Source organism: Rana temporaria, chromosome 2 (genome assembly GCF_905171775.1).
Source record: "Rana temporaria chromosome 2, aRanTem1.1, whole genome shotgun sequence".
Classification (NCBI taxonomy): domain Eukaryota; kingdom Metazoa; phylum Chordata; class Amphibia; order Anura; family Ranidae; genus Rana; species Rana temporaria.
In genome coordinates this window covers 425,763,323-425,789,032 of record NC_053490.1, presented here as the reverse complement: position 1 = coordinate 425,789,032, position 25,710 = coordinate 425,763,323, and the positions used below count along the sequence as shown (strand labels likewise).

The 25,710-nt window shown below is 42.2% G+C and overlaps 1 protein-coding gene across 1 annotated transcript in view; it reads right to left on the bottom strand.

The window, feature by feature from the left end:
* The window catches only part of PHEX (phosphate regulating endopeptidase homolog X-linked), a 262,838-nt gene that overhangs the window by 201,365 nt on the left and 35,763 nt on the right, over positions 1 to 25,710 (bottom strand). Inside the window, exon 2 of the mRNA XM_040338252.1 lies at positions 14,993 to 15,058. Within this exon, the coding sequence (XP_040194186.1) occupies positions 14,993 to 15,058 (66 nt within the window). The remainder of the gene's footprint in view (positions 1 to 14,992; positions 15,059 to 25,710) is intronic.

Here is a 25,710-nt window from a genome sequence, read left to right as displayed (position 1 = left end):
TTTGGGGCTACATTTCGGCAAATGGAATTGGAGATTTGGTTAGGATCAAATGCCATCAATGCTGAGAAATACAGGCAGATACTTAGCCATCATGCCATACTATCAGGGAGGCATGTGATTGGACCCAAATTTATTCTGCAGCAGGACAATCTTCAGCATGAAGAAGAACCCACTGGAAGTGATGGGTTGGCCCAAACAGAGCCCTGATCTCAAAATCATGGAGTGTTTCTTGGATTAAATGAATTAACAGCTGAATTTGAGGCAACCTACATTCACAGAATATCTGTGGTTAGTTCTCCAAGATGTTTGAAACAACCTGGTGGACATCACTGGTGGGACACTGATGGGCATTACTGGTGGGCACTGGTGGGCATTGCTGATGGGTCTGCACTGATAATCAACGTGCTAATTATCAGCGCAGACCCCCCCTGTCAGGAGAGCAGCTAATCGGCTCTCCGCTACCCGCGCCTTGTCAGCACAAATGGAGGAAAGCCGATAAACGGCACTTCCTAGTTGCCACTGTGATAGGACACAGCTGATCACGTGGTAAAGAGCCTATGTCAGAGGCTCTTTACTTCGATTGGAGATGTGGTGTGTCAGATCACCGCGCTGTAAGCCTCCGGGGGCGCACACAAGCGACTTATCCTGCTGGGCATCATATGATGCCCAGTCAGGATAATGCATCCACTTTCTGGCCATTCTGCTATATGGCGGGCGGGAAGTGGTTAAATATACCTTTGAAAGCGTTTTGTTATATATGTTTGACAAGTGTAAACATGTCTGTTGATCCTGCCAGAAATCTTGTGACCTGACAACTTCCTTTGCTCTTTACCTCTGCTAATTGTTATCAGTTACATTGTTTTCTGTTATCACTAAGGATTAAAGGACCCCCCCAATCTACTTAATTGACAAGAGGACAGGGGCAGAGTCCTGTAGTCTGGCCCTGTTTTTGTTATTCTGATACAGAAGATAGGGAAAGCATTGACATTCTAGGACTGAAAGTGTGTTGCTAGGAGAATTAATAGCTAAAAAAGCAAAGGGGGAAACAGGAAAATGAATGCAGCCACAACATGTAATGATTGGTAAGTTGCAATATATAGAATTTTTGATCTTGGGCTCAGACATTCTTTAAAGTAATGTAGTAAGAAGGTCAGCATGTGTGTGCTCTTAATTTCCAAGATCAGCTTCATTTAGAAAGACCCTGACACCCGTGGTCTGTGAATGAGTGTCCTATGTATGCTGGTTCAGGCTTCTGGAGGTGCAAGCAGGCAGCCAACTCATGTTCATTGGGATGCAGCAGCTGCACAGACACAGCCGATGTGACAGCCGGTGCAAGTGAATGGCCCAAACACAGGACAGTCTACAACTAGCATTATACATATTTGATGTTTACTACAACAAAGATGTCAGTAGCAGGTATTTTACAATTAATGGCACATGATTTTGGAAGTGTGATTGATAGACTAAATAAATATCTTTTGTCTGCCCTAAAATGAATGTAAAATTGTTATTGGTCTTTTCCTTATGCCCACGTGATCCCAGCAGAATCATTTGAAAACATTATTATTTGAAAATGTTATTCTGATCTCTAAATCTCTATTCTGATATCTGATCTCTAAAAAGTTTGCAGAACAAATGTGACACACATCCACGCAGCTCTAATGAAGCTGAGCTTCCTGATGATGCCCGGCATGGGTGAAACGTGTTAAGGTAGTATTTCCAGATGCAGACATCACTTCCAGCTACATCACATTATATCCGTGGAACATATACTGATCCAGGATTGGAACAGCAGAGGTACTGGTACTAGTGGTAAAACCATTCTCGCTTAAAAAAAAAAACGATTTAATGTGCATGTATCAAAATTTTGGGGCTTTTAACCACTTACAGACCGCCCACCGCAGAAATACGTCAATACCTTGAAGAGGAATATTGTTGTTATGGTAGCAGCTAGCTAACATAACCCCGGTATCCCAAAAAAAGAGAAGAAAAAAAAGTTCCACTCCAGACGAAGGCTTTCGCCAAATCTGACAAATAAACCAAGGGGCAGGGCCACCAGGTGATGTCACGGAGTATCCCTACCCCTTGTGACATCATTGACACAGCATGCCCGGTCTGTGATGTCATAAGGGAGTGGCGCCACCAGTGACCTCACTGGTTGGCCCTGCCTCTTAGTTTTTTTAGTGGCAGGAGGCTACAGAGCTGTTGTTCAGCAGGGGCCTTAGTCAGGAGTGGAGCTTTTTTTTAAATCTTCTTTCGGGTCAGCAGCTGCTATTCATTGTGATCGATTTTTTTTATTCACTTTCACTACTTTTTTGGTGAATGAGAAGGGGTATCTAATTAGACCCCCGCCCGCAGACCCCCACAACCACCAGCCAGGGTTGTGGGGAAGAGGCCCCCTGTCCCCATCAACATGGGAACAAGGTGCTTTGAGGGGAGCCCCCTGCCCCCGAAGCACCCCCATGTTGAGGACATGTGGCCCAGTATGGTTCAGGAGAGGGGGGATGCATGCTAGCCTGCATGCTATGATAAAGGTTTCTTAATCTTGGCATGGGGGTTCCCCTCAAAATCCATACCAGACCCGAAATGCCGTTATTTTTCAGTGATTTTTTTATTGCCTACAATTCTTTTCTTTATGTTCAGCTGACAGCTAATCACTTGTTAAGGACACAGCGGCTGCCCTCTCCTTAACATCCACGTTGTTTACTGGTTGTTAAGGATGCCGATGGCTGCCAGTTCCTTAACTATCGGATGCTGGGACCACTACTTATTTACTGCATACATTTATTTATTTATTTATTTATTTATTTATTTATTTATTTATTTATTTATGTCCTTTTGGGAATTGACTTTAACTTCTATTTCATGCTGTAAATACTGCACAAAGCAATAATGAATTGACATTTTCAGGATTGCATGCAGTATTTGGGAAAACATCTAAACACCTTATGTGATATGCTTTTGTGAATGGACCCCAGGGTGCCTGGAACATTTTAGGACACATTCATTTTTATGGTTAGAGTGTTGAACATTCCACAGTGAGAAATACCAACACCAAAACTACAAAACATCTCTCTTTAAAGCTTTTTATCTGACTGCTCATACTTAAAGGCTAACTCCAGATTTGTAGTTCTCAATGGAACACAAGTGCGGTCATCACCGCACTCAAAGTCCATTGAAACTTCTTCCAGCTCTCCAGCGTGGAAATGCGCCTGACTGAAGTTGCAATACTTTACAGGCTCCAATGACAGGGGTTACTATAATTTGGACTGTTATTTAGCATATGGAGGTGTGAAAGTGTCTTATGCCTCGTACACACGATCGGAAATTCCGCCAACAAAACCGTGGATTTTTTTTCTGAAGGAATGTTGGCTCAAACTTGTGTTGCCTACACACAAATGTTGTCAGAAATTCCGACCGTCAAGAACGCGGTTTTTGTATGTATATATATGTATTGTATTTATGTCATTGTGGTCAGGTAGCACACTGGCACCTTTGCTTCCATGTGGTGAGTGTGCAGTGTGCTCCTGCCGATTTAATGAGGGCTGGGCTACCTTCAGTCACCTGCCCCTTATCTATCCATCAGCAGTCATGTGCTCCTAATGAGGAGACTTAAAATGCAATGTTATAGTTAGGACTGCAGTATACAGAGAGCCTTGACAGGGCCTGCAGCTTACACATGCATTTGCAAATGCGTGCAACAAAACCTCTGTTTTTAACACACACTGTTAGACAGATGAATTTGGTTGGTTGCTGATTGGTCGGTAAGTTTGAGCCTGGATATTCCATGGCGAAACGTCGGCTGTCCCCTGTTTCTGTTGCTGTGATCTGGTAATGCTTTTGCTCTTCATTTAAAAAAAGGCAACCTGTACGGTTTTTGGAGTGCGGCCATCCATCCTTCATTCAACCTTTATGCTGAGTGTGCAGTGTGCTCCTGCCCCTTTAATGAGGGCTGGGCTACCTCCAGTCACCTGCCCCTTATCTATCCATCAGCAGTCATGTGCTCCTACTGAGGAGACTTAAAATGCAATGTTATAGTTAGGACTGCAGTATACAGAGAGCCTTGACGGGGCCTGCAGCTTACACATGCATTTGCAAATGCGTGCAACTAAACCTCTGTTTTTAACACACACTGTTAGACAGGTGAATTTGGTTGGTTGCTGATTGGTCGGTAAGTTTGAGCCTGGATATTCCATGTTTTTGTATGTATATACGCCCTTTCCAGCACTCCTTATTGTATAGACCAGTCATAGGTAAGGGCAGTGACTTTTGTTTGTTGTATTTATGTCAAGAATGCGGTCACATACAACACTACGACAAGCCGAGAAAAATTAAGTTCAATAATTCCGAGCATGCGTCGAATTGATTCCGAGCTTGCGTAGGATTTTTGTGCATACAGATGATCGGAATTTCCAACAAGAACTTTTGCCGTCAGAAAATTTGAGAACCAGCTATAAAATTTTTGCTGTCGGAAATTCCGACAGAAAATGTCAGATGGGGCCTACACGCGGTCGGAATTTCCGACCAAAAGCTCACATCAAATATTTCTTGTCGGAAATTCCGATCGTGTGTAAGCGACATTAGAACTCATACTGCATTAGAAACATATTTTCTATCCATTATCCCAGTGAGAGATGTAAGATTATTACAAAAAAAAATACTACTAATAGAATATTTGACATGATACCAAAAAAGAACAAATTCTAACATTTAGTATAGTAATGTGTATTTAATCAGCACATAGCAAATTAACACTAAAATGTAAAGCTGCACGGCACAGTCACTAAAGGGGATTTATTGGAATAAAATAAAATGTAATTGTGATTACCATCAAACAGAGAAGAATGCTGGCACTGGAAGAGTGAATAGTGTACACAATGAAGGTCCTAACCCTAAGGCCTCGTACACACGGCCGAGGAACTCGACGTGCCAAACACGTCGAGTTCCTCGGCGAGTTCAGCCCTGAAGCCGCCGAGGAGCTCGGCGGGCCGAGTTCTCCCATAGAACAACGAGAAAATAGAGAACATGTTCTCTATTTTCTCGACGAGTTCCTCGGCGGCTCCATCGGGCCGAAAGTGTACACACGACAGAGTTTCTCGGCAGAATCCGGCTCTGACCGAGTTTCTCGCTGAATTCTGCCGAGAAACTCTGTCGTGTGTACGAGGCCTGAAATTAAGAATGGCTGGTCATTTGGGGTAAACATACAATAGAGTTCTGACCTCCTGTACTGTATTGAAGAACAGTGTGACAAATCACCTTATTGATCAAGCAGGAAAACAAAACTGTGAGCAATGGTGTGTGTAGTTCATAAATTAGATCATCAACTTTGAAACATTGTAGGGGACACAATGACCTAACCAATATCATGTTAATGTTACTACTAGCTAAGTTGTCTCAGACTTAAGCCCTGTAGTGTACACACGATCGCATATCTGATGGAATCTAATCCGATGGATTAGATGTCAGCAGTATGCTGGATCTAATGGCAGAAAGTTGATTTTTGGGTGAACCTCTGCTTTAAGTCAAATTCTGCTTATGATATTCTCAAGCCATACCTTAATAAATAAAAACATTGGACCTTTAGATAACTATGTTTTCTTCTTAGCACATCAGATGTTAGCAGGGCTAGACCAGTGTTGGAATACAGTAAAACCTTGGTTTGAGAGTAACTTGGTTTGAGAGCATTTTGCAAGACAAGCAACATTTTGAAATAAATTATGACTTGATATACAAGTAACGTCACAGAACAACTGAGTGTAAAAGAGAAGAGTTACATTTAATGAAGGTACAACATTTAGAAACTCACATGGTTGATGTTTAAAACAGGCACATCTAAGTATGCAGGTATCCAGGGTAAAGATGTCCACATAGACCATCCTCTTCACCGCCATTGACGTTGTCCCTTCCACACTGTGCTCCACGAGCACTTCAAGCATTTTTTAAGAAATTTTGCCTTGCTATACAAGAGATGTCTTGAAATAAGAGGAGCGTCATGTCACAACTGAGTATGAAATAGAAGAGAGGAGCCTCTAAGTGTAGCAATATGGTTAAATTGAATGAAGGTACAACATTTAGCAACTTTCTTCTCTTTTATACCCAGTTGTTACGTGACATTACTTGTATATCAAGACATTGCTTGTATATCAAGTCAAAATGTATTTCAAAATTTTGCTTGTCTTGCAAAAAGCTCTCAAACCAAGTTACTCTCAAACCAAGGTTTTACTGTATGCTCACAATCCAAGGTTTTACTGTACATTGTTCATGTATTTTGTGCAACAACTTCATCAGCCAGTAGATTACAGTGTTTATAAGTTTTAGCTGCATCTATTATTAAACTATGATTAAAATCTCTGGGGTAGATTCAGAGAGAATCGCCTATCTTTAGGTGGGCGTAGCGTATCTCAGATACACTACACCGCTGTAAGTTTGAGCAGCAAGTTGTGTATTCACATAGAACTTGCGCTGAAACTTACGGCGGCGCAGTGTAACTGGGCCGGCGTAAGCCCGCCTAATTCAAAATAGGCTAGTTGGGGGCATGTAAAATAGTAGTGACCCCACGTTTTTGACGTTTTTAACGAACGGCGCATGCGTCGTCCGTGGACATATCCCAGTGCGCATGCTCCAGATGACGTTGGCAAATCGGCATTGCTTTCGACGTGAACGTAAATTACGTCCAGCCCAATTCACGAACGACTTACGCAAACGACGTAAAAAATTCAAAATTCTACGCGGGAACGACGTCCATACTTAACATTGCGTACGCCTCATAGAAGCAGGAGCAAAGTTACGCCGGAAAAGCCTTACGCAAAAGACGTAAAAAAATTACGTACGTTTGTGAATCGGCGTATCTAGGTCATTTGCATATTCTACGCTGAAAACGACGGAAGCGCCACCTAGCGGCCAGCATAAATATGCACCCTAAGATACGACGGCGTAAGAGACTTACGCCAGTCGGATCTTAGCCTAATTTCGGCGTATCTTGCTTTCTGAATACAGAAAGAAGATACGCCGGTGCAGCTTTGAATTTTACGCGGCGTATCTATAGATACGCCGGCGTAAATTCTTGCTGAATCCGGCCCTATGTCTTTTCTCTGTATAACAAAGTCCCTGTTCCTGTAAATCCCATTTGTCTGTTCTGTAGGACTATATACAGAATTTCCAACAACCAGTAACAAAAAAAGCTGTTCCAAAAAAAGCAGTACAATACCAGCCACAAGTCATGAAGTGAATTTCTGGCGAACAGGCAGGTGTATGACCTGAACAAAGATTAGTACTCATAAATTACATACAGATATATATTCATCAGTCATCAGTCCAGAAGTGTAAACAATTACAATATATATATATATATATATATATATATATATAGCAGGCATCCTAAGGGTGTATCCAAACAACTCTGTAACAAAAACAGAAAAGAAGGCAGGTGAGGCGCCACCTAAATGTAGTATTAAAGCATCAGTATTCATTCCATAAGATTAAAAACACTTACAAGATGTAAGGCATATTCACGCTTGTTCTTCACTTCTCTTCTTCTCCCGATGTTGACTCGCCGGTCCTCCTCGCTGAAATGACGGATGCGCGCCTTGCATCGGACCTATATAGGCCTCACAGTCCCATCATGCTCTGTACCTACCCATGTGATACCTACCCACGTGGAGAGGTAAGGAGAGCCCCCCCTACGCCGAAAAAACGGCGTAGGGGGGGCTCTCCTTACAACCCATAACAGACCTAAGGGCCCGGTATGCTCCTGAGGGGGGACCCATGCCGGATTTTTATTTAAAATCCGGCGGGGACTTCCCCTTCAGGATTCATAACAAACGCCGCACACGTGTAGAATTGGCGGGAATCCAAGTCGGATCTCCCGTCGCTTCTATGACGCGCTTGCTGGGATGTGCTGTCACTATTCCAGTGAGTGCAAGATGTCGGCGAGATCTCGGCACCATGTCGCCGAGTATCAGCGCGACGCTGTCGTGCTAAAAGCACAATATCACAAACACCTACTGTACAACGGCGTTTCTCCGGATACGCCGTCGTATCTCTGTTTCTATCTATGCGACTGATTCATAGAATCAGTTACGCATAGATATCCCTAAGATCCGACAGGTGTAATTGTTTTAAGTGTATTGCTGTCTAAAGTATGGCCGTCGTTCCCGCGTCGAAATTCTAAATTTAACGTCGTTTGTGTAAGCCGTCCGGGAATACGGAAGTACACTACGCGCGTCGCCGTTCAAAAAAATTATGTCACGGCGCGCAAAGCACGGAGGGAGTTAAGAAACGGAGCATGCGCAGTAGGTCCGGCGCGGGAGCGCGCCTAATTTAAATGGTACACGCCCATTTAAATTGGCCCGCCTTGCGCCGGAGGCCGCCGGCGTAGTTTTCATCGCAAGTGCTTGGTGAATCAGGCACTTGCGATGAAAAATTGCGGCGGTGTAACGTATCTAGGATACGTTACGCCGCCGCGATTCTACGTGAATCTGGCCCAAAGCCACTAGTTTATATTCACGGCTATTCAAGGTTTAAAGGGCAGTGTTTGAAGTATCAAGAAAGCCAAGTTCAACCAATCCTATGCGGAGATATAAATGAGTGCACAGGGAGAGCCACGTGAGAAACACTCTGTCTGACGGTCTTAAACTAACATTGGCTGGTTGGCAGTCTCTGTAACAAGATTTCGAGCTCTGAGATGTGACCCTTGATAGTAATCAGAGCAAATTGTTAATCCAGGCCTGACTGTAAAAAGGTCAGGATTTAACCCATGGAGAATCTTCTTGCATGAAAATGTCTTTCTCTTTAAAGTATGCCATCCATGCGTGATGGTAAACCTTGTGGGAAGAGGACATCCTGGCTTTTAATATTGTGGGGATCACCCTGTCCCCTACTGTTAAAGCCAGCAACACTGAAGCCGGATGGTAAACCAGGACACACGATCTGGTGAATTTGGAACATCCTGTAGAGTGTCTTGCCAGGAATCTGATCATGTTGGATTACCATGTCTGCCTGGGCAATAGCGGTTCTATGGCAATCACTGGAATTCCTTTGATCTCTATCCTGTGAAGCTGATGAAAAAGGAGTTTTGGAGGAGCAAACGTGTAGATCAGAGCATCCTCTGCTTGCTCCAGAGGATCTCTTCACCTGGAGACAAACATGTTCAGGTTATTGTTGAATCCAGAGTTCAGGGGGTCTGCATCTAGTTTCCCCCCAAATGTAACACAGGATTGGGAACATTTGCAGGTGTATGGACCATTCCTCCAGTTTCCAGGCACTGCTGGCTGAAGTAGTCTGCCTGCCAATCGTCCACACCTGGGATGTGACCAGTCGGGAAAGCTGGAACATGAAGCTCTGTCCAGGAAATAATTTCTTATACCTCTCTTGCCTCACAAACGCGGTAGGCCACTAGGTGGCACTAATGGCGCACCAGCGCGCACGGGTGCGCGCAATAGCGGCAATGGCGCACCAGTGCGCACGGGAGCGTGCATTGGTGGCACATCGGCGCGCACGGGCATGCGCAATCGCGGCAACGGCGCGCAGGCACGTGATGACACCATTTTGGCTCCAGTTCAGGCTATTTAATGGGGCTACCTGATTGACTTTCCTGTGATCCCGGCTTGCCTTTGACCCTTCCGATCTCTGCCTGCCCTGACCTCTGGCTTGTCTGACTCTGCTCCTGCCTCCTCCTTCTAACGGTTTGCTGCCCGCCTGTTACTGATCCGGCTTGAACTACGACTCTGCTGCTGCCTCTCCTCTGTACCTGATCTGCCCGCATGTGTTTGACCCGGCCTGCCTGACCCTGCCTGTACCAGCACTACAGTACACCTCCCTCCGCTGACTGTCTCCAGCTACCTGCACTGAGCTCCTGTTGTCTGCTGTCCGATTGTCCCAGCATCACCGCAGTTCCTGCACAGCATCTCCGGAGTCTTCAGGAGACCACCGCAGTCCTGCACAGCATCTCACCAGGCGCTTGTGCGACTCTGAACTCCAGCGCTCCCTGTCTACTCTACCAGGTGATCAGGGGAGCAAGAGTAGTCGCTCCCTGCACGTCAAGCTCTGCTCTGTACCAGGTACGTGACAACAATATATTTGGTTCCTCCTTAAAGGTTCTGAACATCACTGCTGTGGCATTCTCAGTCTGAATCCTGATCGGAGATCCTCTAGTAAAGATGTCCAAATGACAACCAAATCAACAGAAGCTCCAGAACATTAATCAGGATTATATGACTTCCATTGTGATGATCTTCCAAGAGATCTGAAGGAAGGATTTCCCCAATTCTGAAGCTATATTCCTCAGCTACCAGGCCAGAGACAACCTGACAATCATTTTTTTTTCTTATAGGAGACTTATACAGGAAAAAAGGGGCAATATAAGCATTAACCTATAAACACAGTAGTAGTGCAGGGCTGTGGGCATAAACTCTAAACAAGCCACAACAAAAGGTAATAAATGAGTTTAGTAGAGTCCCCTAATGTTTGACAGACAAACATCATGGCCATGGCAGGTTCAATGCAGAACCTGCTGGGGAAAACAAGGTTTTAGGGAGAGTCCCCAGCCATTTATCTATAGGATGCTTAAACATTCATCCTCTAATGAGTTTTATTAAGGTAGAACACTTCTTAACAAAGGGTTCAAACTTGTATTGGACCACAAAACAGTTGCAGCAGGCAATGACGTGGACACCCGAAAAGGACAAAAATGAAAAAGAAAGAAGAAGAGACAAGACTCTAGCTTAGAACCCGGCATAACTGCAGATTTGGGTGAAAAAGGTTTTTTTTACATTTATATATTTTTTTCTTCTTCTAGCAATTAGATAGAAGGGTGGGAAGAGGGTGTGAGGGCTGAAGAGGGTGGAGCCTGGAAATCAGCTTCAGCCCAGGTTCACACTGGGTACGATTTGCTTCGATTTGAGATGCGATTTCACATGTGAAATCGCATCTCAAATAGGCGGCATTTGCCGGCAATTGACGGCAATGACACTGTCCTAATCGGTGCGACGCTGCATCTGCGGCGCTGCACGGATTTCAAAAAGTAGTTCCTGTACTATTTTTTTTCGATTTCGGGCCGCGATTTACATTGACATCTGTGCAGAAACCTGCACAGATGTCTCTTAAATCGCGGCCGAAATCGGGACTGCCAGCGGGAGTGAAATCAGCTGAACTCGCACGGCTTCACTCCCGCAGCCCAGTGTGAACCAGGGCTCAAACTTAGTTAGCAGCTTATTTTTTAAACTTGTTTTTTTAGCTTTTCCTAATTCCCTCCGATAGCCAGTCGGATAACCAAAAGGGAAATTAAGGCATAACCAATTAATTGGCTGATTCTGCCAAGACATTGGTTCCCCAGGGTCCAGTATACAAAAATCACTTAAATAACACATATAATAATAACACGTAGATTTGCAGTCCAAGGACCACGGCTCTGGAATGCTCTACCCACTACCATCCGCTTGGAAGAAAACCATCAGGCTTTTAGGAAAAAACTAAAGACCCACCTCTTCTGAAGGACCTGTACGACACTGGATGCTAAGCGCCTTGAGGCGATTAAGTTTGCATTTGTTGCGCTATACAAGTTACTCACTCATAATGTGACCAGACACCAAAGAGAGGGAAGGACACCAGCTAAATGTATCTCAGCACTTCTCTTGTGATTGGTATACCTACTGCAGCAGGACTATTAATATAACTTTTTGCTTGATTATGAATCAATTCGAACCGTGTCCTTCCATCCATAGAGAAACATTCAGATGTTTCTGTTTCTTCTGTGCCACCTAGAGGCAGTATTCATATGTGGTCTTATGAACTCATAGTAATATGTGTATGAATATCATTGCAGCACCAATGCACAGATCTGTGTTAGGAATACAAAACACTCAGTGACTGAATAACCCAGCACATTTCAAATGTTTGGTTGTTGGCATCCTGAAAAAATGTTTTTTGCATTTATTCGGAAGAGAAAATGAATCAGACAGAGCGATACCAAATGAAATACATAGCAACTGCAGGCATAGCTGAAATAGTGGACTGTATTACAAGCGGGTACAATGCAGCCCTAATTCTATTCACATTGTTATATTTATGTTCAGACATATGCAAATCAAATCATAAGGTTTTGGAGAAGCAAGATTCGCACATCTGCATTTCCATGAGTCCGTGACAAATTCAATTTATTTAAAATGGAAAGCGAATATTTAAGCAGCTCCAGAGTATACAGCAGACATTCCTCTGCAAAGCAAATTGTCCTCATCTGCTGCAGATAGAACTGAAAATATTTATGCAACGCACCAACATCTGTTTCCACTGCAGCAGAACCCATTATTCCTCGACCCTCCTTAACTGTACCAATGCAACATTTGGTTTTGCCATTGATATTTACCATTATTCATATATTTACATGAATCTGGAACAAAATATAGGATCTACAAATCCAAAGATAGAGATATCTTGGCATAATAATTTATAGAGTATAGTGCAGGGGTCTCCAAACTTTCTAAATAAAGTGCCAGTTTACTGTCCTTCAGACCTTAAGGGGGCCGGATTGTGCCCAGTTGGAGTTAACAATGTCAGATCTTATGTATTAGGCCTCGTACACACGACCGGATCTATCCGCTGGGGTTGATCCGCGGATCAGTTCCAGCGGACAAATCCGGTCGTCTGTACGGCCTAGCGGATATTTATCCGTGGAGATTCGTCCGGCCGATCGATTTCAAGCGGATAGAAATTTCTTAGCATGCTAAGAAATCTATCCGCTTGAATCGTGTCCAGCGGATTGATCCGGTCGTCTGTACAGACTCACCGGATCAATTCGTCCGCTACCCTCCCTCGCATGCGTCGTAATGATTCGATGCATGCGTGGAAGTACTTACCTTCCAGCGTCGCGCACGTTGCCGCGTCATCGTCGCGGCGACGGCGCGACACGTCACCGCGGAATACACGCCGCGACACGTCACCGCGGATGTATTCCACGCAGATTTTGATCCGATGGTGTGTACAAGCCATCGGATCAAAATCCGGAGGAGGAATCTCCGCTGGAAGCGGTCCGGCGGACCGTTTCCAGCGGAGATCCCCTCGTCTGTACGAGGCCTTAGAGGATGAAATAGTTGGTGTCTTTGGGAGGAATAGTGCCTCGTGTTTGGTGTCCATGGAAGTTATTACACCCCATCATTGCTGTCAGTGGAAGAAACAGTGTCCCATTGTTGGTATCAGTGGCAGGAATTATGCCCCATTGTTGGTGTCAGTGGCAGGAAAAATGCCTCAAGGGCCAGATAAAGGCAAACAAAGCGTCACATCTGGCCCTAGGGCCGCAGTTTGGATACCACTTGTATAGTGTGTTACTTTGTTTACAGTTGTGCAGGCCTGTGTTTAGGACCCTGGTGCCTAACCTGCGGCCCTTTGGTTTATGATGTGCAGTCTTCGGACCTCTGAGTGGTAAGTGGCCAACCAACTTTATCACAATGCATCAGACTTGCCACTCTGCATTGGAAGTGGTATCTACTTCAGTAATTTAAAGCTTCCATGGGTATTGATCAGGCATGGCATATACACAGCTACATTGGTCCAAGCTGGACCAATGTTACTAAGTAAAAATATAGGCATAGCTTTAATTGTTCTTTAAAGTGGACCTGAACTCAAAAAGTGTTAATTTGCAATCTTATAGGTAACCTATAAAAATGTTATTTGTGCCTGGAATTCCTCCCAACAATCACAATGTACTGAGTGAGTGAGAAACTTGTATAGCGCAACACATGCGAACTGAATCGCCTCTGGGCGCTTGGTATCCATTCCCTGGGCCCTCAGAAGAGATGGGTCTTGATCTTTCTACTGAAGGCCAGGTGGTTTACCTCCAATCGGATAGTGGTTGGTAGAGCGTTCCATAGTCTGGGTCCTTGGACCGCAAATCTTCGTTCTCCTTTGGACTTGTATCTGGCTTTGGGTATCTGGAGTAGATTTTGATTGGTGGATCGCAGAACGCGATTAGTGTTGTGAGCACTGACTGTGCTTTGAACCCTATAGGTTTGAATCTGCAGTGTGAGATGTTTAAACACTGTATATGTCTCTGACTGATCAGAAGATCAACTTTTGTTCAACCATACTGGCCATACATGGAGCAAAATTTGTCCAGACGTTGCTGAACTGGCTACATTTTGATCCATGCATGGCCAGCTTTAGTTATGGTCATGTGTACTGCTCTATACTCACTACAAATCCTATAGCAGGGATATGCAATTAGCGGACCTCCAGCTGTTGCAGAACTACAATTCCCATGAGGCATAGCAAGACTCTGACACCCATAAGCAAGACACTCAGAGGCGAGGCATGATGGGACTTGTAGTTTTGCAACAGCTGGAGGTCCGCTAATTGCATATCCCTGTCCTATAGCATCCCTCACCTAGTGTGCAAAAGATTGGGTGGCTACGTTCCTACATACAGTGGGACAATGGAGAACGAGTGTAGCCACCCTCTAACAGGACTTGAAATCACAGCAGCAACAAAAATAAAAAATTTGGAGGAGTTTGAGAGCAATAGAAGGTACTTTTTGAGTTAAGAATACATACTTGAACAGAGTTTTCATTTTTTTTTTTAAATCAGAGTTTGGTGTCACTTTAAGGACAAAGGTGTGGATGTTATATTCAATGAATGCTTCAGTCATACATTACCAATGATTCCTAATTATATTATGTTCAGAAAAGCAACATTTGCTATGACTGCTTAGCATTATCAGCATGTTCCCCGTAAAAGGTTAATTCTCCATTCTACTGATGTTTCTCTAAAACGAATGGCTTATTATAATGGCATGATCAGTTATAAAATTGAATTCCAAGAATCTGCGCTGCTTACAATGCTTTGCGTCTGAAGAATATGAACAGACAGAAAGAGGATTGCTCCATTTCAACTATAAAAAGTCTAGAAAAGTCATATAGGAAATTAAAGAATTGCTGTACTGTATGTGCTGGTTCACACTTATCAAAGGGAATATATATATAAATCTTCTTCTGTTCAGTCTTACCAGCTTCAATGCATTCTGGAGTTAAACAAAAGCGTTCCTTGTGAAAATGAATAAGTCCTTGAGTTACTGTTGAAAAATAAAGAGACAGATTTGCATTAGTTATCACTGTGATGACATTCAGCAGAGGACTGCATTCTGTAAAATACAAATACCTGCTTTAAGCAAAGAACTGTAATGCAAGGAACATTTCCTTTTACGGTAATCACCATGGATACAATAAAAAGAGTCGACCATTATTGCATACAGATGTTTTTCGTGTTCTGTTCGCTCATGTGTGAGTGATATCATTTTACTTCTTGCCTTATTTTCTTAAATTAAGACATATGGGTTTATTCAAAAAGACAGCGCAACAAGCCCTATTAATATAGTACTGTATATCTAAACTCAGGAACAGAATGTTCATACAATTATTATTAAAGTGATATTAAATAATTTTTAAGCAGCTTTTTTAGTTTAACCACTTGCTGACAGTGCACATATATATACAGTATGGCCCAGATTCACAAAGCACTTACGCCGGCGTATCTCGAGATACGCCGCATAAGTGTATCTATGCGTCGTGCCCATAAACTGAGATACGCCTGAAAATAGGCTTCATCCGACCGACGTAACTTTCCTACGCCGGCGTATCGTGGGCGCATATTTACGCTGGCTGCAAGTGGCGCTCCCATTGATTTCCTATTCAAATATGGAAATGAAGGAGATACGTCGATTCACAAACGTACTTGCGCCCGGCGTATAATATACACAGTTTGCATAAGTCGTACGTTCGGTGTAAAGTTATTCCACATATATGAGGCGCAACTCATGGTAAGGTATGGACCAGGGAACACAGCAGTCGTATTTTACGTTGTTTACGTAGTACGTGAATAGGGCTGGGCGTAGGTTACGTTCACGTCGTAGGCAGTGATCCGTCGTATCTTAGGGAGTAGTTCCGACGTGATTCTTAGCATGTGCACTGGGATACGTCCACGGGACGGCGCATGCGCCGTTCATTTTAAGTACTTGTATGGCACTCGGGCCCTCATTTGCATGGGGTCACGCCTCATTAGCATGGCTCACGCCCACTTCCACCTACGACGGCTTACGCCGAGGGAACCCAGCACAGTTTGGGAGGCAAGTGCTTTGTGAATTCAGTGCTTGCCTCTCTGCGGTACGTCGGCGTAGCGTATATTAGATACGCTACGCCGGCAATAATATGCGCCAATGTATTTGAATCGGGGCCTATATATATATATATATATATATGTGTGTGTTGCGCTACTAAGTGGAAAAGCATATGTGAAAGCAGCTAGCATCAACAATATAGACATATGTAAGTGAAAATAAAAAACAAAAAATGCTGCACCAAAAAAAGAGTTACAACCAATGTAAGTGACTAAAGGTTATTAAAAATAACTAATAATAATAATAATTAATTAATAAGTGAACAGATTGGATATCCTAGTGCTAGATCAGAGTCAGATCAGAGATCTGACACAGTTTAAATCCCATAAATGTGCAACAAATTATTATTCTATAAAGAATTGTCCATATGATAATTACACTCGGCATGGATGAATAATCAACAGAATAGATATCCTACATAGATAAGTTCATATAAACAAGTAGCAATCTTGTAATTTGCCAATGTGAAGTTGAAACACTTGTAGATGCAAGAAATGATCAGCTAATGTGCGAAACATGTCGGGTACATAGCCTGCTTTTGGCGCTATACACTACGCCTTATAGAACTTTCTTATGTGATCACCACCTACAAGCTTTTTTACGATGCCTGTATCTTTTTAATTTTATTGGAATAAACAAGCTTATTTTTTCATCATATCTCCAGATTTAGCTGCACTATGTGGAGCTTTCTTCTGTCTTTTTTATATGGTGTCTACTCCTACTTGGAAGTCTAAGTTTTACTGCACTATGGTCTGTGTAGCCACAGTTTTTAACCTTCGCCTGTGGGACGTGGACGTCAGAACTTTCCCTTCACAGGAGTTCCAGCCAGTTCACCTGCCAGAGAGGATTTGTCGTTGCTCTTTTGTCCCACCGCCATTCGGTGCTGGTGCTGGTGCTGGAGTCACTGTCCCGGGTGTCACATTTGCTGATCACTTCTTGCATCTACAAGTGTCTCAACAATTCACCATTTCACATTGGCGAATTACAAGATTGCTACTTGTTTATATAAACTTATCTATGTAGGATGCCTAAATATAGAAAACAGTGCAGCGCTGTTATTAGTAATAGAATGCTTAAATACAATTGAGTAAAAACAGTGTATACAAAAAAAAAAACTCTTTGATGTAAGAAAGAGTCCAGATGAATAAATGAATGAGTGATAAAGAAACAGCAAAGTCCGTTTGAAAACCCAAAATTAAAAAGTGTCTCAATCCGGTGTGGTTTCATCTATAAAACATTCCTTAATTAACAAGATGTGATGAGATCTTGATTGCTGTGAAAAAGTGTTCACCCATGCAATTCGTGAAGATAGGATTAACCGCTTACCAGAGGTAAAGACTGTTTTCCACCAGTCTTATAGAGCCTATGGGAAGTCTGGTCTCCCAATACCTTTTCAGCAATAATATAACTCAGCATTCGATCCGGGTGTCATAAATTGGAACAAAAAGAAACTTCTCATAGTGCATAACGTTTAAACCAAAGGTTATATTTAATAAAGGTAATGCACTTACAGTTAAGTTGCCAAAAACTGCATAACAGTGGACAAGGATAAAAAAGAGAGTGCTTCAGCTGTAGTGTTCCGATGCTCCTCGCTACTCAGTCTGCAACCACGGCCAGCGTTCAGGACGGAACGCAATGACGTCACGGCACCCAACAATTGTTTCGTCACGAAGGGACTTCTACGGGGGATTAGCCGGATATGGACGTCAGCTCGCTTGGTTGTTTTAAATAGCCCAGGTATCCATTAGTGAAGCTGGAAAACTGGATCTGGTTCACATGTAGGACTGAGGGCAAACCATTTAATGTGGGTAGCAAGAGGAGCGGAAGTCCGCTTACTTGATTATAAAGACGGACCACCCGGAACAGAAAATAATATTATAATAAGAACGTGGCGGTGTTTCAATTTCTGGCAGCGGAGCAACGAAACACTACTGAAAAAGTAAATAGCAATTAATCTATGTACATCATAGATGTCCACTAATCACTAAACCTATCTGGATATGAATACAGCTTAGATTAAATTAAATGTTCAATAAATCTACAAAAATGGAAATGTAGATTAATATTAATCTTAGAACCCAAGATATATATAAATTTTATAATTTGATAATATATATATAATTTTATTTGTAAAAAAATAAAATAAAATTAATTAAGTAAAAATATTAAAAAAGATTAAAAATGATTGCATCACCTCTAAAATAGATTAGGAATTATTTAAAAAGCAGTTGACATCCCAGTCGACATTAAGCCCGAAAGGGATGAAAGATTTTAAACAAAAGATCCAGCGAGTTTCGAGCCTAGAGATAGCACGTACCATATTAGTGCCTCGCCAATGTGGGCGGACATTATCTATGGCAAAGAAACTGGTACCTTTCAGTTGCCTCCCATGATATTTATCATAATGTTTTGAGAGGTTGTGTTTCGGAAAACCACTTTTAATTCTCCCAACATGCTCACTGAGGCGAATATGTAATTCTCTTTTTGTGCGGCCTATGTACTGTTTGGAGCAAGGGCATTGTATCATGTATACAACATACTTGGTAGAGCAGGTAATGAATGAGTCTATGTCATAAGAAGTCCCAGTGACTGAGGATTGGAAGTTGATACATTTGCGCTCCTTAAAAGAATTAATTTTGCAAATGTTGCAACGGCGACATGGAAAGAAGCCTTTAAGTGAGTGAAAAAATGATATTTCCTTTGGGGGGTCTACAACATTCGGTGCTACACTGTGTCTCAAAGCAGGTGCGCCCTTAAAAATTAAGACAGGGTGCTCAGGAATGTGGGCCCCAAGGATCCTATCGCTTCTCAGAACATCCCAATGTTTATTTAAGATTTTTTTTAATGGAGAAGTGTTGGTTAGAATATTTGGTTGTTAAAGACCAACTAAATTTGTCTGAAGGGATGAGATTCCTTTTATTGGTATTTTTGGTTAGCAAAGATTCTCTCTCCATCATTTCCACATTATTAATGGTTTCATCAATCAAATTTACTTGATATCCTTTACTAATGAATCTTTGCCTAAGCACACTAGCTTGGTTACGGTAGTCTTCAATCTCTGTGCAGTTACGCCTTAAGCGCTGGAATTGTCCTTTTGGCACTGCAGCAAGCCAAGAGCTATGATGACAACTGGAAATCGGAATGAAAGAATTCCGATCCGTATCTTTGAAAAATGTGTTGGTAATCAATTGGCCTTCCTTGACAAAAATATTTAGATCCAGGAATTGTATGTGCGAAGTGCTGATAACATGTTGCAAAGTAATGCCTCTTGTGTTGGAATTAAGATTAGAAAATAATAATTCAAGTGATGCGACATCTCCTTCCCATATAACTAACACATCGTCGATGTAGCGTTTCCAAAGTCGCAGTTGCGGTGGTGGTTGGTTGTCAATAGCTTCTCGTTCCCAAAAAGCCATGAATAAATTGGCGAGGCTGGGGGCAAATTTAGCCCCCATCGCCACGCCACAGATCTGAAGAAAAAACCTACCTCCAAACCAAAAATAATTATGCGTTGTCGCAAATTTTAATAGTTCCAAAATAAATTCCCTTTGAAGGGGAGGTATAGTAGATTCACGCTGTAGATAAAAATCAACTGCTTGTAGGCCATGCTGGTGTGAAATAACTGTATATAAGGAGGCGACATCTGCAGTAGCAAGAATGTAGCCCTCCTTCCATCTAACTTCTGTGGATTATTCATCCATGCCGAGTGTAATTATCATATGAACAATTCTTTATAGAATAATAATTTGTTGCACATTCATGGGATTTAAATTGTGTCTGATCTCTTATCTGACTCTGATCTAGCACTAGGATATCCAATCTGTTCACTACGGATGTTGTTTTTAATAACCTTTAGTCACTTCCTGTACATTGGTTGTCATTAATTTTTTAGCGCTGCATTTTTTGTTTTTTTATATACACAGTATATATGTGATTCTGCATTACCAGGTAGAAGCTGTGCAGCTGTGCTGTCACTGGCTCCAGCACATGCCATCACCAACATGCAACACAAAGCTTCCTTCTGACAGCGGTGATGTGCTGGTTTTTATTTCCCCACAAAGCAGGGGATAAAAACCGTCACGTCCCTTAGTAAAAGCACTACATAGTACACTCAGTAAACATAGTTAGATACACCTTTAACCCTTTGATTGCCCCAGATGTTAACCCCATCCTACCCAGTGTCATTAGTACAGTGTCAGTGTATATTATTAACACTGATCACTGCATAAGTATCACTGGAGATGTCAGTGGCAGTTAACCAGTTCCCACAAAGTGTCATGGAAAAAATAAATAGCTGGATTGCCGCACTCCAAATATTTACCTTTATTGAAAATGTTTAAATCAAGGCATCAAAGGCATACAGACTAACTGCACAGCCGCTGACATGTTTCACACCAGATACAGTGCTTAGTCATAACTAAAGTGCTGCATATACAACTAAACAATGAAACAAATAGACAAAACATTTATGCCATTAGTGGTGTAATTGAAAGCACCTGTGAACGTCTAAAATCCAGAACTTAACCATTAAACAGATGGAGAGAATCCCCTACACACCTCCCCCCCCCGCCCCCCGGCTGAAGACTGGAGATTCCACATATCAAAAATATATGAAAATACAGTATATGAAAATAAAAGATATATAAAGAATCTTCAAATTTTGAAAAAGAAACATAAAATAATACCATATGTCAGGCATGTCCAAAGTCCAGCCCGCGGGCCAATTGCGGCCCGCCTTCGAGTTTAATACGGCCCCCCTGGTGATTTGGATATATATATCTTCTGTGGCCCCCGGGGCCACAAAAGATATATACCGTATTTATCGGAGGGGACAGGGACAAACGCCTTCAGATTACATAATGTACAGGAGAATCTCCTGTTTACTCTGCGGTATCTGTAATAGGAAGTCCCGTCTCCTGGGCTGCCATTGGACGACTGTTCTGTCTAATATAGGAGGAGGGACTTCGTATTAAAGTGGCCACCGAGTAAACAGGAGATTCTCCTGTATGTAATCTGTTGGCGCTCGTCCTGCCACCCTCACTGTCCTCTCCGAGGCTGCAGATGGGCATCGATCAGGCTGCACTAATGGCAATGGTGAGGCTGAATTCATGGCAATGGTGAGGCTGCAGATGGGCACTGATTAGGCTGCATTGATGGGCACTGACCCTTATTTAGCTTCACAGTTCTTTATTTAAAATGTAATTTTTTTCCTGAAACTTCTGTCTTACAGTGATGGTGCGTGTTATACACCGATAAATGCGGTATATCCAAATAACACGCCCAAGATCATCTTATCACCACACACAGCCACAAAGGCAAGATAATTCTTGTTGGGCCCTGTATTAGTGCTCGGACAAACACACTTAGACCGAATTTTAATGGTTCAAATAATGTCAGGCAAAATGGTCGGCCCTCACACATGTTCACTTCATCAAATCTGGCCCTCGTTGAAAAAAGTTTGGACACCCATGCCATATGTAATAAAATTCTCATGTACCAACATACTGTATGCACAACGAGTGAAAAGACCAACACACCTATCACATGTGTATTAATGCTTGTACATGTTGCTCAAAATGATATGATCCGCTAAAAAGATGATGCTGTCCCTCCTTAATGTTAATTCATATCAATATTATTGTACAGTTTCACCAAAGCCACCCCATATAATCGCCAAGGCTAGATCACATATAACAAATGGAGTAGGATCAAAAGAATGCTAGTATCTCCCGGCATAAATTCATAAAGAAAACCTAAATGATATAAACATATAAATATGAAAAATAGACAAAATAGTTGCTGCCATGAAAAAAAATCCGGAGAATGTGAATATATGCATGGAGCATACACACACATATCCACATGGGTACATGCCCATAGAAAGATAAAATAACAAAAAAAAATGATATCTGTGGATTTAAGATAAATGCGCCAATTAATAAAATCAGTCCTAAATAAATATAGATGACAAAAATACTGAACGGTAATGGCTATAGCATATATCTAGTAATATTTGTGTGTAGCTCGAAAAAAAGATGCCAATCAGGCGATAAATATAATAAAATACAATAAAAAGTAGGGGAAGACAAAGAAAAACAATAAATAAAGAGCGAAAAATAAAAATGTTAAGAAAAAAAAAGGGGGAACATAGCGGAAACAGAAAAAGTGAGCCAGGCAGAACGGAGATGGAATATACTGACACCCAGTGGACAACCATGGTCCCCCCATCAAGAAACATCATGGGGCAGGTGACCATTCCAAGATGGGGGAGTCCATGCATATCTCAAACCAAGCACACCATCAATACTACAGTATCAAATATAAAAAAATACAATGTAAAAGGATATAGAGTCACTCATAGAAGTGTGTGATATCCCACTCAAAATTGAGGCCGATGGGCAGCCTGGTATTGAGATGGAATATCCAATGAACCTCTCTCTTGTAGAGTGACCTAAACTTGTCACCTCCCCTTTTTGATAACATAACTTTTTTCAACCCCCTGGATACATAAGCTACTGACATCTTTATTATGACAATTCCAAGGAGAGGAGGTCCCGGGACAGCCGAGGCTCTCGTGCACATTGCTGGATCAGGATTGGGCTTAGGTGACTATTAGGGGGATGATGCACATGGGAGATAAAAAAACCTTCAGCCTTTACAACCACTTTATCTAAAGCACAAGTAAAACGACCAAAAAGACATGTTCACCAATGTATTAAAACATGAACTGAAAAGTCATCTGCCTTCTTCTGTCAAGTGAGTTTCAACTTATTTCACGAAGGGTTACATTTGGCAAAACATTGATTTTGCTAACATTTGTACTAACGTCCATCTTCCACTAGAATTATTTCTATAGACACAAATTCAGAACAGTAAATCTCAAAATCCAGTTCCCACACTGTCATTGTTAACCGGTCCATTTATTCAACAGGAAGCATTGTGGTTATTAAGAAAACAATATACCCGTACTGTTTTATATTGAATGTACCAGAGTGGGAACGGAACTGTGGGAATCTACTAGAAGCTCCCATGGATGTTCCACAGACTCCACATACAAATGTAGAAGAACTGATGTCTTTTATTTAAAGGAAGATGGTATACCTAATATCTGCACATGATCTATATTATCTTATGAGATGAAACAGATGAATACAAGTCATTCACACTGATACACCACAGTAATGTGTAGTAAAATGTGTTAATGCACAAATGGCACTCCGATGAACTACTACTGTAGTGGTAAATGTGCATTGTCTGCATTATAAGGGTTGTGCCTAGACCAATGTGTGCTGCTAACTAATTTAAAGAGGTTGTAAAGGTAAAAAAAAAAAAATCCTAAAGAGCATCCTTTACCTTAGTGCAGTCCCCCTTCACTTACCTCATCCTTCAATTTTGGTTTTAAATGTCCTTATTTCTTCTGAGAAATCCTCACTTCCTGTTCTTCTGTCTGTAACTACACACAGTAATGCAAGGCTTTCTCCCTGGTGTGGAGTGTCATGCTCGCCCCCTCCCTTGAGGGGGTGAAGGTGAACAGGAGAGTCAGGACGCTCTCTATGTTGCAGATAGAGAAAGGAGCTGTGTGTTAGTGGGGTCCAGACTCTCCTGCTCGGCCCCTCCCCCTCAGAGCCTGTTAGAAAATGGTGGGCCGAACAGTGGCTGTACCCAATTAGACACAGGCACTGTTTGGGTGTTCTGGAAAGCCAGACTAGGGGGATTCATCCATCCATGTGATATGAACAAATCTATATGTTTGTGGCCATTTTAAAGGTACCTGTTGATGTGAAATGATAATTGCCAATGCCAACATTAGCCAGATCAGCCAATAGCCTTCATAGCTTTGTTTACACTTACGGTTGGGGGAAGGTGGTAAAAATAGGCGATTGAGCCTTATTTCTACTGCTCCTTTGTGTGCTTCCTGATTGCTAGTTAGCTATGCCTGCACCACTCGGTGAAAACGATCCACTGTGCATCTCTTTTCAAAAAGCAACAAAGGTGTTATGGAGCCAGTGGACTATAGTAGTAGTAGACCATAGTGTTTGACCATTTCAGCGGATCACCATTGTTCCCACAACTTTTGCCACATGCCCATCCTCTTTTTCAAAGACTCTCAAAAGTTCAAAGTGCAGATTTACGTAATCTTCTGTCCAAACATGAAAATAAAAAATTACTACCAGCAAATGGGTTGTGCCTGCATTTTACAGCCAGTTTAAAGCTGCAATAAACGAGTAGAATTTTGGTAGAATTATTTTAAGAACAATCATATCATTTTTCATTCATTAGTGGGGTCAAATCAATGCTTATTTTCAACCACAGCGACGAGAAAATATGAAGGAATAGGGCCCAATACATAGAGACCTGACCACTTTCGAGTCTCTCTGTCTTAGGCAAACCGATTGCCCTCATTCAATATCCACAATTGAGGGTATACTTCTTTATCACATATTTCCTCGTCATCCGTTCTTTTTAGAGACTGAAAGAGAGAGTTTGACACTTTGTTCACTGCTAAGGACTGCGGAAATTCATTCTACCTCACATTCAAATCAAGCCTCTTAACTCAGGAATAAACTATAAAATAGGTGTCCTGTTAGATTGCACAAAATGCTGCCAATCTACCCTGACCTGGAGATGTGGAGGCAACTTATGGTGGACCTGCCCTTGAGTAAAACCATTTTAGAAACCTGTCTTCCAATTGTGTGAACACATCACAGGCAGGAACTATCCAGCTCTACCAGAATTGGCTTTACTATCTGTTTTTCCAGGTTCCTCACTAGCAGCTAAAAAAGGTTTATTCTGTTTCCTCTTCTCTGCAGTACGGTGCATAATACGTATACGTATAAGTATTGTGCCTGGCATTAAAGAATGGGTAGCTGAACTGAACCATATGATAAAATAGAAGAGTTCATTGCAAAGCATTTCGAATTTACAGCAACATGGTGTACCCAGATCAAGATTTCGAACGCTGACACCCTGAGGTCCTACCTGCGATCTCATTAAGCTATAACCACAACACAGTGGCACTGGTAAGCTTGACCAGATCTCCTTCCTTGCCCTCTTCTTTTACCTCTTGGTTTGTTTTGTTCTGTTTTCATTTTTGTCTTTGATGCTGATGTGTCCAGCATCCTTCAGTGCCTGGGCTGTTTGTCTTCTTCACCTGTTTTTTTGGATTGGCTTGCATGCACAGGATACATTGGCTTGCACACAACATTAGCTCATTTGGGACTAGGTCGCTCCATGGGTCATGAGGCTCTGGATGAGTAAGTTTAATCTGGCTATGAGTTTGCCCTACTTGTCCATTGGCCGTTGTCTCCGTTACCATCGTGAGGCCTGCCTACAACCCCCAAGACAGGCTCTCCCTCTGTGGATTCCATCTCATATTAAGAGTTCATTTTCTTCTGAACTTTGGCTACTATGTTCAGCTACACTCTATCAGAGACATCAGACTCCTGATGAAGTGAACCATGTGTCATGAAACACGTTGAGATTTATGATGTTTTCCATCTCCTTCTGTTGATTGTCACAATGATTGGTGGATTTTTGTATATAAAATGATT